Source organism: Nerophis ophidion, linkage group LG04 (genome assembly GCF_033978795.1).
Source record: "Nerophis ophidion isolate RoL-2023_Sa linkage group LG04, RoL_Noph_v1.0, whole genome shotgun sequence".
NCBI classification, from domain to species: Eukaryota; Metazoa; Chordata; class Actinopteri; order Syngnathiformes; family Syngnathidae; genus Nerophis; species Nerophis ophidion.
Window position 1 is genome coordinate 70,422,390 of NC_084614.1, and position 14,083 is coordinate 70,436,472.

General features: G+C 39.7%; 1 protein-coding gene across 6 annotated transcripts in view; it reads left to right on the forward strand.

The window, feature by feature from the left end:
• The first annotated feature begins 4,703 nt into the window (after nucleotides 1-4,703).
• gria4b (glutamate receptor, ionotropic, AMPA 4b) overlaps nucleotides 4,704-14,083 on the forward strand; it is a 352,168-nt gene continuing 342,788 nt past the window's right edge. For 2 of the 6 annotated variants that reach the window (XR_009806573.1, XM_061898945.1), the window contains exon 1: nucleotides 4,704-5,074. Coding sequence is in view for 5 of the 6 variants with exons in the window: in XM_061898945.1 (XP_061754929.1) it covers nucleotides 4,939-5,074 (136 nt within the window). In the remaining variant the exon portion in view is untranslated. The remainder of the gene's footprint in view (nucleotides 5,075-14,083) is intronic. The other 4 variants (XM_061898941.1, XM_061898944.1, XM_061898942.1 and 1 more) reach the window with 3 other exon arrangements.

Below are 14,083 nucleotides of genomic sequence, written 5' to 3' on the forward strand. Positions count from 1 at the left end.
CAGTAATTTAAAAAAAACTCTGCTAAGATGCGTAAAATAGAGCTTGTGCACAAAGTATTATTGGGTTCATGATTAATTATCGGCAGTGAGGAGCACGCTTTCTGCAATTTTTCCAGTTTCTTGATCCAAAGCCGGCTACTTTTTGCTTTGACATCCGCTCTGTACATTGACATCTTAAACCTTTTTTTTCTTGTTAATGAATGTTTATGTATTTCCTATTTGTTTACTTACTTATGGTGATATATTTTATTTATTTTTTATTTATTCACTGTTCCCTTACGAACAGAGAACAAGGAAATGGGATGAAATGGCTATGCTTTCGTGAAAGTTTATTCTGGATAATAAATAATGCCTCTCACCTTGACAGTACAAAGATGAGAACATAATCTGACAAGTTGGTCAACTTTGGCAACCAACTTAGACCCGGAAGTGGGGAGGAAGACACAAAAAGATTCTTGGTTCTTTGCTAGCATTATGAGTCAATCTTCAATTAAACAGGAATATATGAACATCCTATCAATCCTATTGACAGCAGACTTTGCATAGTAAGTTATGTTTTATTATATTTGTTGGCTCTCATGAAGTCATCAGTGATGTTAAAGGAAAAAGCATGTGTTGTGATGCGTTTTTTTAAATTATGCGCTGCATATGCTTAAAATTATCAAAATACTGTACATAAATATTAAATGTTATCTATGTGCCTGTTGCTACATTACGTACAAACTTAACATCCACCCATCCATATAATAATTACTTTTGAGGGTACCACTCCAATGACTCTCTGGAGAGGTACCAGTTTGGGAGACGCGCTAGCTATTACAAGTCGTGACTTGGGGTGGACCACTCTTCTAAATGCAAGAAGATCCCTCCACGACCGTCTGCTGGTTTCCCTATGGACCGGACTCTTAAATGATTTATCTAATGATTCAATAATTATACCCACTCAGCATCCATCACGGCCCCTTCCTAAGGTTTTTCCTTTTTCCCAGCTCAGGCCAAGGGTTCAGATCAGGGGATGTCGTTGTGGTTTGTGAAGGCCCTATGAGGCACTCAAAAGGCTATATAAATTGTGATTGATTGATTGATATTATACCCTTCAAAGTGAAGTTTAGTACCCCATAGCACAGATTTTTGAATTCCAAAGTAACTGGGCTAGAAATGTCCCAAATGTTCCCAAAGTGTAGAAATCAAGTTTCAACTGTGTATCATCAGTACTTTTGACAACACCACTAGTGACAAGCCAGTAACACTTTGTAGAGCGGATTTTTGTACTCCAGGATAAAGTGTTGTGCCTTTTCCAGGACCAAAAACGTCAGATTCACAGTGTATCATCAGTACTGTTGGGGGTACCAAGCTAGTGAAATGTGTTGTAGATTCAGAGGTTTACAGTTCCTAGAATTGCATGGTGGATTGTATCGAATACCTTGTGGCCCATGAGCCTCATGTTGCTCACGTCGTTGTGGTTTGTGAAGCCCTTTGAGGCACTTGTGATTTAAGGCTGCATAAATTGTGATTCATTGATTTATATTATATCATTCAAAGTGAAGTTTAGTACCCAATAGAGCTGATTTTTGAATTCCAAAGTAACTGGGCTAAAAATGTCCCAAATGTTCCCAAAGTGTAGAAATCAAGTTTCAACTGTGTATCATCAGTACTTTTGACAACACCACTAGTGACAAGCCAGTAACACTTTGTAGAGCGGATTTTTGTACTCCAGGACAAAGTGTTGTTCCTTTTCCAGGACCAAAAATGTCAGATTCACAGTATATCATCAGTGCTGTTGGGGGAACCAAGCTAGTGAAATGTTTTGTAGATTTAGAGGTTTACAGTTCCTAGAATTGCACGGTGGATTGTATCGAATGCCTTGTGGCCCATGAGCCTCATGTTGCTCATGTCGTTGTGGTTTGTGAAGCCCTTTGAGGGGCTTTTAATTTAGGGCTATAGAAATTGTGATTGACTGATTGATATTATACCCTTCAAAGTGATGTCTTGTACCCCATAGTGCTGATTGTTGTATTCAAAGTAGGGCTGGGCGAATTTTTAATATCTTGATATTTTTAGGCCATATCGCGATACACGATATATATCTCGGTATTTTGTCTTAGCCTTTAATTAACATTTGATACATATAATCACAGCAGTATGATGATTCTTGTGTCTACATTAAACAATTCTTGCAATACTGCGTTAATATATGCTCATTTTAAACTTTCATGCAGAGAGGAAAATCAAAACTGTATTTATTAAACAGTCATTAAGCAGTGGCACAAATATTCATGTCATTTCAAAACAGAAAGTGCAAGATTGTCAGAGACATTTGAAAACAAGCTACTAGTGCACTTTAGTGCATGATGTCACTAAGATGACATATCGAAATAACACTAAATTAAAATGCACTTTTTGTACAGAACACCACTACAATAGTTTAAAAGAAGTAACATGCACTTTTGTGCATGATGTCACACAAGATATTTCAATAACTGTCAAATAAAAATGAGCTGCATAATAGGAAATCAAATAGTGTTCGTCCTTTGCTATGTGGTAGGTTACTGCAGACATTTCCTCCTTTTGTTGTTGACTTTTTTTTCATATGTTGTTGATCTGGAAATGTTTGCTTTGGCATTTTGTTGGTGTGGCACCGAATGGAGATGTTGACATGCAGCATTTCAAACACTCTTCATTCTCTAGCAGGTGACTTCTCAAATGATGCTGCGTATTATCAATAATGCTACTTTTGGTAGCAACACTTTTGCACCACACTTGACTAATTACGGTTGTCTGTTCCACATATTCCCACTTGAAGCCAAACCACCGCCAGACGATGCACCCTCTGCTGTTTTTCTTGGGAATTAATTCTTCCTTCAATTGTTACCAGATTCGCACCTTCTTTCCCTTGTGTTACCACCCGCACTACAGCTAATGTTGCCCATGCTGCTACCTCTGCTCCGCAAGGGCGTATACTTATGTGACGTATGACGTGATAGTATGTGACGTATGTAAGAAGGTGCGCTTGCTGTCTGTGAGAAGGAGCGACAAGAAAGAGTGGGAAGAGCATGCAGTGTAATGCCAGCAGCTAAAAGCAACTGCGTGAGAACGCGTACTCGAATATCAAGATATAGTAGGGGTGTAACGGTACACAACATTTTCAGTTTGGTACGTACCTCGGTTTAGAGGTCACGGTTCAGTTAATTTTCGGTACAGTTAGAAAAAAACAAAATATACATTTTTTGGTTATTTATTCAACAAATTTGTAAACAATGGCTTTATATTTTTAACATTGGGAACACTAAAATAATTCTGCACGTTAATCAACATTAAACTGCCTCAAGTTGTTGCTCAGATTAAATAAAATGACAAAACTTTTCTTCGTCATATAAAAAGTGCAACATTAAACAGTTTTAAACAGTTTCAAGTCAACTCATCATGCTTAATTTATCACAGCATTTGGGAATCCTGTAGTTGATTTTTATTATGTAAATGTTATATTTCTATCAACATGTTATAGCAGGGACCCTGCCATTCAAAGCTTTTCTGTCCGTAAAACACACACACACACACACACACACACACACACACACACACACACACACACACACACACACACACACACACACACACACACACACGCACACACACACACACTGCAAAATGTGCTAACGTTAAGCTAAAAGCTAATTAGCTTTCAACTCAAGCCTGAACTGCGAGTGAGCTGAGCTGCAGTTTAAGTTTCTAGAAGGTCAACGGGCTCATAGTGATGTTAGTAGTAGTTGACTGGAAGGTTCTCATTATCATTTGGGGAGAGTAGACTGCCTTATGCTCTGCTGCTAAACACCTATCTGCTCGGCGCTGAAGCATCTACTACATGCGCTCTGAATACGCACTGCTGATTGGCTGTTACCACTCTGAATACGCACTGCTGATTGGCTGTTACCGCTATATATGTAACCAATCAGATGGTTGTGTGGGGGGGACAATGCTGGGTGCTGAGACAGAGGCAGAAGAAGCAAAGCAGCTTGTTAAGACTTTAGCTTAGAAACTCGTTTGGTACAGTCCTGTACTGAACCGAAACCCCCGTACCGAAACGGTTCAATACAAATACATGTACCGTTACACCCCTACGATATAGTCATTTTCTATATCGTACAGCGACAACCCAGTCCTAATTCCAAGGTAACTGGGCTAAAAATGTCCCAAATGTTCCCAAGGTGTAGAACTCAAGAGTCGTCAGTACTTTTGACAACACCACTAGTGACAAACCAGTAAAACTTTGTAGAGCGGATTTTTGTACTCCAGAGTATATCATCGATACCGTTGAGAGTACCAAGCCAGTGAAATGTTTTTTAGAGTTATTGGGTTTACAGTTCCTAGAAATGCGTGGTGGATTGTAGCGAATGCCTTGAGCCGCATGTTGCTCACATTTGCCTGATAAAATATTGAATTCCTTTTCGACAAAAAAAAACAAACACTAAAAAGGTGGCTAAAAAAGACTATACTAATACTTAATGAATAATAATTTGTCACTTTTGGTTGCAGATGCATTTAACTTTATGGGTGGCGACACGCAGAAGTCCCTCCTGCCTGGTTCTCATCCTCACCCAGACTCACTGTCCGCCTCTGGCTGATACTCGCCCCCTTCCCTCCCTCCCTCCCGTTCCCTCTCCTCCATTCTCCTCCCGTTTACTCCCTCCCCCCTCTTTCTCGTTTCGGTGGCGCTGTGCGCAAAGCTCCGGCGCCGGACTGGACTGAACTGGACGCAGTTTGACAGTCCGAAAGAGCGCCGCTGCAAGGAAACGGGGGGGTTAGTGGTGGTCCACGTCGCTCCAAGAAGGGGGGAAGCGAACAAGACATGGATGTTTAAATGCTTTGCATCGGTCACTCTCTAGTTTCTTTCCCCCCCCCCACCAAATCTCTCCCTCATGTAGATGTTGCTGCCTTTTAATGAGAGCTGCTCCATGTCTCCCATCACTTTATAACCGCCACAAGATGAGGATTTCTTCTCGCCACTGGTTTTTGTTGATATTTTGGGGCTTGTGGGGACTGTCGCTGGGTGCTTTCCCGAGCAGCGTTCAGATAGGTAAGTGCAAAGACTGTTTCAATTCAAAGAATGGACCGTGCATGGAAATGTGTGTGCGTGTGTGTGTGGATGTCCGAGCTTCAGAGTGGTGAATGTGCAGGTTTTTTTTGTTTTTTTTTCCACACCCCTGCACACAATATAGCAGTTTTTCCCCCGTGTTTATGTGCGTGTAATATTTCAAAACAAATCTTTATGGGGTTGTGTGGATGCAAAAAAACACACCCTTGCAGGCAAGGAGAGTGTGCATCCCAGCGCACTGCAGCAAAGTGAGCCTTTTCCCCATGCACTCTGCATGTGCGTTTAACGTGTGCGTGCGTCGCATTTAACCTTTATCATCTAAAAACCTACGGTTCACTTTCATACAGGACATCATGGAGAGAGAGGAGCAAAGTATGACCTTTTAATTGCTTATGAACACCAGTTTGTTCTCAATGTTCTCGATTGAATTATTTGAAACTGACTTTTTTTTTTTTTTTAATCTGCCACACTTTCCGCCACAAGCTGTTTTGGTGATTCATCTTGTCTCTTTGCATTATGTGATGCTCAATAGTACCCTGGGGCAGGTCAGAGGTTAGGTTGTGTTATGGAAGCACACACACAGCCGGACCGTAGGCGGCTTAAACAAGGTGTCAGTGCTGTGTTGCGCATGCTTATTTTTGTGCTTGTTGAAGTAAAACTAGCGACAAGTCAGTGGATGCTCGATGAGTATTTTGCTAGGGCTGCATTGGTGCAAATCAGACAGCAAACAGTCTAAGGGGTATGATTACTCAGCAGAAAACAAGTAACAACGAGAGTGTTTTTTTTCCCCCCCATTTACTCATATGAAATGCTATAATGTGCAATCCAAGCCACTAGTTGGCGACCTCACTTCGTAGAGTAACTTTTTCATGCATGGGCGTTGCTATTTAACTGTCTTTTGAATAGGTTTCGTCGGCATAAACTGCTTATGGGTTTTAACTGTGAAGTATTGAAGTCATGTAGCATAGCATTGCCATTGCTAGCTGTGCCATGACATTCTGTGCGTCAATCACCGAGTGGAACTGCAGTTGTGTAGCCTTAGGGTGGGGGTCAGCAACCTGCTGCTCTTTAGTGGCTCCCTGGAACATTTTTAAAAAAGAATAGAAAATGGAAAAATATGTTTTAGTATATTTTTTGTCTGAGGACAAACACGACACAAAACTTCCCAATTGTTAGAAAGTCCACTGTTTAACATGTTAGTGTGTATGCTTCACTGATGAGAGTATTTGGGGAACATCGTTTTGTCGCACTAATTTCGGTATTTCTTGAACTCTCCATAGTGTGTACTGTGACGCAGCCTTTTGTTTACACGTAAAATCTTCCACTCCTTTGTCTCATTTAATCCACCAAACATTTTATACTGTGTGTGAATGCACAAAGGTGCGCTTTGTTGATTTTATTGACTTGTCGGAGTGCTAATCAGGCATATTTGGTCAGTGCATGACTGCAAGCTAATCAATGCTAACATGCTATTTAGGTTAGCTGTATGTACATATTGCATCATTATGCCTCATTTGTAGGTATATTTGAGCTCATTTATTATCTTTTACTTGTATCCTCTTTGTATATATTTTATATTTGCATGTCTCATGACACATTATCTGTATGTAATATTGGCTGCATTTCAGATAGTTATGTGGCATGTTGGTCCAGACCACAGCAAACATTACCTAGCTTGCCAGAGATTGTAATAAATCTATTAAAAGTTGTTTCCTTTAACTTGGACACACACATCTATACCTTTTGGCCATTAAAAGCCAGTAATTTCCAGGAGTTATCTCACCTTGTGACTAGCCTCTGATTTAGTAATGGTTTCCAATGTTGTAAAAATGTGTACAATAAATATTTCGCATTTCTGCTTCAGTCTGTGACACATAGTCATTTTGATAGTAGGCTATTATAGCTAATATAAACACTTACATCATGTATTGCCATCACACATACAGTATATACAGCTTATCATACGCAAATACGGTGTTAGCTTTCACTGTTATGCTGATGACACCCAACTCTACATGCCCCTAAAGCTGACCAACACGCCGGACTGTAGTCAGCTGGAGGCATGCGTGTCTTAATGAAATTAAACAATGGATGTCCGCTAACTTTTTGCAACTCAACGCCAAAAAAACGGAAATGCTGATTATCGGTCCTGGTTTGATTGATTGATTGATTGATACTTTTATTAGTAGATTGCACAGTACAGTACATATTCCGTACAATTGACCACAATATGGTAACACCCGAATAAGTTTTTCAACTTGTTTAAGTCGAGGTCATGGTGGACACCGACCTCTATTTAATAATACAACTCTAACATTTGACAACCAAACAATTAAACAAGGCGACTCGGTAAAGAATCTGGGTATTATCTTTGACCCTACTCTCTCCTTTGAGGCACACATTAAAAGCATTACTAAAACGGCCTTCTTTCATCTCCGTAATATCGCTAAAATTCGCTCCATTCTGTCCACTAAAGACGCTGAGATCATTATCCATGCGTTTGTTACGTCTCGCCTCAATTACTGTAACGTATTATTTTCGGGTCTCCCTATGTCTAGCATTAAAAGATTGCAGTTGGTAAAAAATGCGGCTGCTAGACTTTTGACAAGAACAAGAAAGTTTGATCACATTACGCCTGTACTGGCTCACCTGCACTGGCTTCCTGTGCACTTAAGATGTGACTTTAAGGTTTTACTACTTACCTATAAAATATTACACGGTCTAGCTCCATCCTATCTTGCCGATTTTATTGTACCATATGTCCCGGCAAGAAATCTGCGTTCAAAGGACTCCGGCTTATTAGTGATTCCCAAAGCCCAAAAAAAGTCTGCGGGCTATAGAGCGTTTTCATTTCGGGCTCCAGTACTCTGGAATGCCCTCCCGGTAAAAGTTCGAGATGCCACCTCAGTAGAAGCATTTAAGTCTCACCTTAAAACTCATTTGTATACTCTAGCCTTTAAATAGACTCCCTTTTTAGACCAGTTGATCTGCCGTTTCTTTTGTTTTTCACCTATGTCCCACTCTCCCTTGTGGAGGGGGTCCGGTCCGATCCGGTGGCCATGTACTGCTTGTCTGTGTATCGGCTGGGGACATCTCTGCGCTGCTGATCCGCCTCCGCTTGGGATGTTTTCCTGCTGGCTCCGCTGTGAACGGGACTCTCGCTGCTGTGTTGGATCCGCTTTGGACTGGACTCTCGCGACTGTGTTGGATCCATTATGGATTGAACTTTCACAGTATCATGTTAGACCCGCTCGACATCCATTGCTTTCCTTCTCTCCAAGGTTCTCATAGTCATCATTGTCACCGACGTCCCACTGGGTGTGAGTTTTCCTTGCCCTTATGTGGGCCTACCGAGGATGTCGTAGTGGTTTGTGTTGTGGTTTGTGCAGCCCTTTGAGACACTAGTGATTTGGGGCTTTATAAGTAAACATTGATTGATTGATTGATTGATTGATTATCCTTTTTTGAGACCCCAAACGGATTTGTTTTTTGTATTTTTGGTCCAATATGGTCCTTTCAAGGTTTTGGGTTTTTTGACCCCTGCCTTCGGGGTATGATTATTCAGCAAAAAAACAACTACAAAAAGTGTTTTTTTTTTTCGCATTTATTTACATAAAACAACTGCAAATGCAGGCCACTAGTTGGCGACATCACTTCATTGTGTAACTTTACACACATTTACACCAATCCCAAACGGTCTTTTGAATAGCTTTTTTTCTGCATCTTTGTAAGGATTTAAACCATGAGTTATGATAGTCATGTCACGTGACATAGTAGCATTGCTAATGCTAGCTCTGCTAGGGCATATTGTGTGTGTCGATCCCCTAGTGGAACTGCAGGTTTGGAACTAATGAATTTAGGGTGTGTTTTAGGGTTGCACAATAAAATCGATACACATCTGAATTGCAATTTCTATCGATCCCAATTCGAAATCGATAATGAAATAAAAATATGTTCCTTTTTTTGTCTTTTAATTTAGAATCCATCTTTAAAAAATGTTTTTAGGCCATCTATATACAAAAGGGGCATTTCTAACCTGTAACCTGTTTTGAAAATGTTTAATTATCATTTTTAAACTAAATTTTACATTTCGAGGCTCTATTCGAATTGAGAATTTACACCCCTAGAGTGTTCGCAAGACAATAACCAAGTGAAAATGTGATGTTTTCTTTAAAAAATCCAACAATTGAAAAAGTTACAAATTCAATATTACTTACTATGTGCGGGAAAATGTCTGCGATACTTCACAATTTGGATGATTCAGCTTTGAAAAAAACACATAACACAAAAATTATCGTTTTAGAATATTACACACACACTGCGCTCAAAAATCTGTTTAGTACGACTTTGGTAAACTACAAAGCCGCATCGCTTGATGGAACGCGGGTTACCGTAGTCAGACATACTGCGCTTCAACATAAATTGAGAATCATGTTAAATCCACAATCGATTCTGAATCAGAGCGAATTGTTAGATGCCCAATGATTCATACTTCTAATGTAGTGATGGGATCGGCAGTTCTTTTGACTGTACTGAATCACTAGAATCCGTTCCTTAAATTGATTCGTTCAAAAATTTGTTCACCGAATCACTTCTGCAGCAGCAGTTCTGTGTGCAGGTCGGCGAATCATGAGTCAGTCAGTAACAGCTTCCCCAGCGGCAGATCTCGGTGTGTGTCAGTTGGCGAACGACACAAGCCCTCAGCACCCAATGAACGACGCGCGCAGTGACTGAACGAGATCCTCAATGTGACGTCATCCTCCGCGACACAGTCAGTTCCCTGCGTCAGTACGTTCGCAAACGTGATTCACGTGATTCACGCCAGTTGCACTCATACCGGCATGGTCGCGGCGGAGCTCAACTGAACTGAGAAAGGAACGAATCAGTTCACAAAGCTATTCGGTTCAGTGCTTTCACTCAAAAGATTTGTTCGTTTGAACGAATCGTTCGCGAACGACACAACACAACACTATTCTAATCCTTTTTGTCACTGCATAAACCTGTCACTCAGTACTGGTATTGTACCCAAAATGTCCAAAGTGGCAAAAGTAATCCCAATTTTTAAATCAGGTGATAAAAATAATATTAACAATTATAGGCCAATTTCAATTTTACCAACATTTTCAAAAATATTTGAGAAAGTGGTCTGTAACCGACTGAATGGCTTTTTAGAAAAACTAAATATCCTTGTCCCCTCCCACTATGGTTTTCGTAATAAAAACACCACCTGTATGGCTATACTTGACCTCTTGGAAAAGGTCAATGACTATTGAAGAAGGAAAATGTGGTATTGGCATTTTTTTGGATGTGTCCAAGGCCTCTGACACAATATACTTTGAGATCCTATTGTACAAGCTATATCACTGGTGTCAGAGGGGTACCTCTTGATTGGTTCCGTTCTTACCTTTACGGAAGGCAACAATGTGTATCCGTCAATGATCACATCTCACCCTGTGTGACCATAAATTATGGGGTTCCCCAGGGATCCATCTCGGGGCCTCTCCTTTTTATCCTATACATAAATGATTTCGTAAACTCCTTCGAAACTTTTCATAAAATCATTTTTGCTGATGATACAAATTTGTTTTCCTCACACAGGAGCCTACACGATCTACAAGAAACTGTCAATTCAGAGCTTGTGAAAGTGTATTCCTGGTTCAAATGCAATAAGCTCTCACTTAATGTAAATAAAACAAATGTTATTCTATTTCGTTCTAATAAAAACCGGACAAATACTGAGCACTGCCATATCAACATCAATGGGCAGGAAATACAGAGTATACTCCACAAAATTCCTGGAGATCATCATTGACGAATACTTCAATTTCAAATGTCACATTAGTCATCTGTTAAACAAATTATCCAAATATATTGGCCTGTTCTTTCACCTTCGTCATTATCTCCCTCTATGCTCTACTTACCTTATACAAAACTCTCTTTGAACCACATCTAAACTACTGTAACATCATCTGGTGTAACACCTTCCCTACTTACCTTCACAAATTAGAATCCATGCAAAAGAAAATTATACGGGCCCTGTCATGGTCCAAGTTTAATGCCCCCACTCGTCATCTATTTCATAAATATCATCTCTTAAGACTGACAGAGTTCAATATTTATCAAAATGCTTGTTTAACCTATCAAGTCTTTTATGGCTGAATCTTAGGCTCTGTAGCTTGGTTCCTATCTACCATCCCCAACATGCCCACAACACTCGTAACTTAAATCTGATAACAGGTAAACATTGTCTACTGGCTTGTACCGCTCGCAATGTCGTATGCAGGGGACCAAATATTTGGAACCAGCTTAATGAGAGCCTCAAGATGCTTTATCCATTCTCCAACTTCAAAAAGAAACTGAAAACATACCTATTAACCACTTATCGCTAATGCCTCATGTGGGGTAGTCTACTGTTGGGTTTTGCATGGTTGTATGAATGTTTGTATGTATGTGTATGCTTGCTTTAGTACTACTATCTTGTGTTTATTATATAGCGTTGTTGTTGTTTTGTTTTTGTGCTTGCTACCATGTTTCATCTTTCCATATATATACTGTCCTCTAGACCCCTTGTCAAAAGCTTCTTTTAGCTTATTTGGGGGACCCTTTCACGTACCAACATCTTTAAATGATGACATTTCACCACTACTGTAATTGTTATATGGTATTGTGAATAAACTTGTAACTTAAAAAAAACTTAAACTTAACCAAGCGAAAATGGGATGTTTTCTTTAAAAATCCAACAATTGAAAAATCATATCAAGCCAATGGTGGGCGACGTCACTTTGTATAAAAATAAATGTGTGCCAATCCGAAAACCATCTTCTGAATACACTTGATTTTGTTTTCTTATGCGGCGTTACAGTAGTATAAATATACATTTTGACATATCATCGTTGTTCCCTTTGTGACTTAAAACTGCATATTCAGTCTTTGTTTGCAACTGACAACCCAGTATTATCCATAAATCCAATTTTACTCCTGACAATAGTATGCTGTTTGTTGGCATGTATGTGGGTTTGTGTGTAGCATATTTACAGTAAGCCATGCCACATGGCAGCTTTGTCGCAAATGTACAGTTTGCCGAAAAAGCGTTCTCAGCGCTAAACCTTCCAGTATGTCTTTGTTTTGAACATGCAACTTGACATGCTTGCACAGGTTTTGAGTGTTGTTTCCAGTTAAAGCCGAAACAACAGTGTACACGTTCACAATTCACTTTGAAACCCTTTTAAATGTTTGCATTAAACAAAACAATACAATTTTTGTATCTGTATTTAGAACTAACAAATTAATACTACAATGTACGGGAATATACTTAACAATTTGGTTCATTCAGCTGTAAAAAAAACAAAACCTAATAAAACAAAAATGATCCTTTTTGTTACTGCCATGAAAAGCTGATTTGTCAAATTAATACAAATGTGACTCTTGTAACTCACAATTTTGTCAAATTAATACAAATGTGACTCTTGTAACTCACAATTTAACTTGATTCTAATTCATGAGGTGATAATTCCATTCATGATTGATTCTCGATTCAAACCGATTCCCAAGTCAAACCGATTTTTGCAATGTGTTGTTTGTAAGGGTGTGACGGTACGGGTATTTTATCGAACCGTTTCGGTACGGGGTTTCCTGTACGGGGTTTCCGGTTCGGTGCGGAGGTGTACAGAACGAGTTTCCACACGGACATATTAAGTAGCGTACTGCACATTGTGTAAACAATACTCAAAATGCCGGACATTTGAGGCATTTAAGAAACTCCACCCTGACAGCTATGAAAAAGAGGACATGTCCGGTGAATAGAGGACGTATGGTCAGTCTATGAGCACACATTCTCCCCTCACCGGACCCAAAATCAATGTTATTACGAATTATTGACCTATCCAAGGTTCCCATTGCTTCACATGAAATATTCCACTAAGAAAAAAAATTTTGGTGGAAGATTTTGCAAATTTGGCAAATAAATAACCAAAAAATGTATATTTTGTTGTTTTCTTACTGTACCGAAAATGAACCGAACCCATCCATCCATCCATTTTTCTACCGCTTATTCTCTTTTTGGGGTGGCGGGGGGCGCTGGCGCCTATCTCAGCGACAATCGGGCGTAAGAGTATGAGCGAGAACGAAAGAGAAAAAGATACCGTATTTCCTTGAATTGCCGCCGGGGGGCTAATTAATTTAAAACCTCTTCTCACTCCTGCGCTTACCAAAGGCATGCGGTAAAAGTAGGCATGCGCTAATTATTTTAAAACCTCTTCTCACTCAGGCACTTGCCAAAGGCATGCAGTAAAAATTTGAGTGTGATGTAAGCTTGGACATTAAATCCTACTGAATAGCTCTTAATCTTCCTCCCTTTATGCGATTTCAAATTACCGGTATTGAAATCAGCCTCCTCCATTTTGAAAATGATGACAGGGGCAATGTCACTTGTGACGTCACTAGTTTGACCAGGCGGTAATACTAAGCATTCGCTAATTATTTTGAGAAGCGAGTTTGACCCGGCAGTAATTCAAGGCAGGCGCATACTATATGCCGTGCGGCAATTCAAGGAAATACGGTAATTGCTGGAAAGCAACTGAGACTTATTGAAAACAAAAAAAAATATAGTAACCCTGAAATAGGCTCTCATATCGGTGCTTGGTGTTCTGAAGAACCCCCAGGAAGGCAAGCCCTAAACTAATTATTAATAAATCACTTCTTTCACTTAATGCAACTTCTTGAACAAGTGCGGTAGAAAAAGGATGGATAGATTCAAATGCATGAGCATGTTTTATATTTTGAACGTTATTTTTAAAACTTTGATTACAAGTGGAAGTAGTCATTACTTACTGTGTTTAGCAGTGTCCGCTCAGATTTATCCGAGAGCCAGGTGCAGTCATCAAAAGAGCCACATCTGGCTCGCGAGCCATAGGTTCCCTACCCCTAGTATAAAGTATCCTTTGATTTCACATGAAGGGAAAAAAAAGATCGTATATGGATTCGATGTTTATA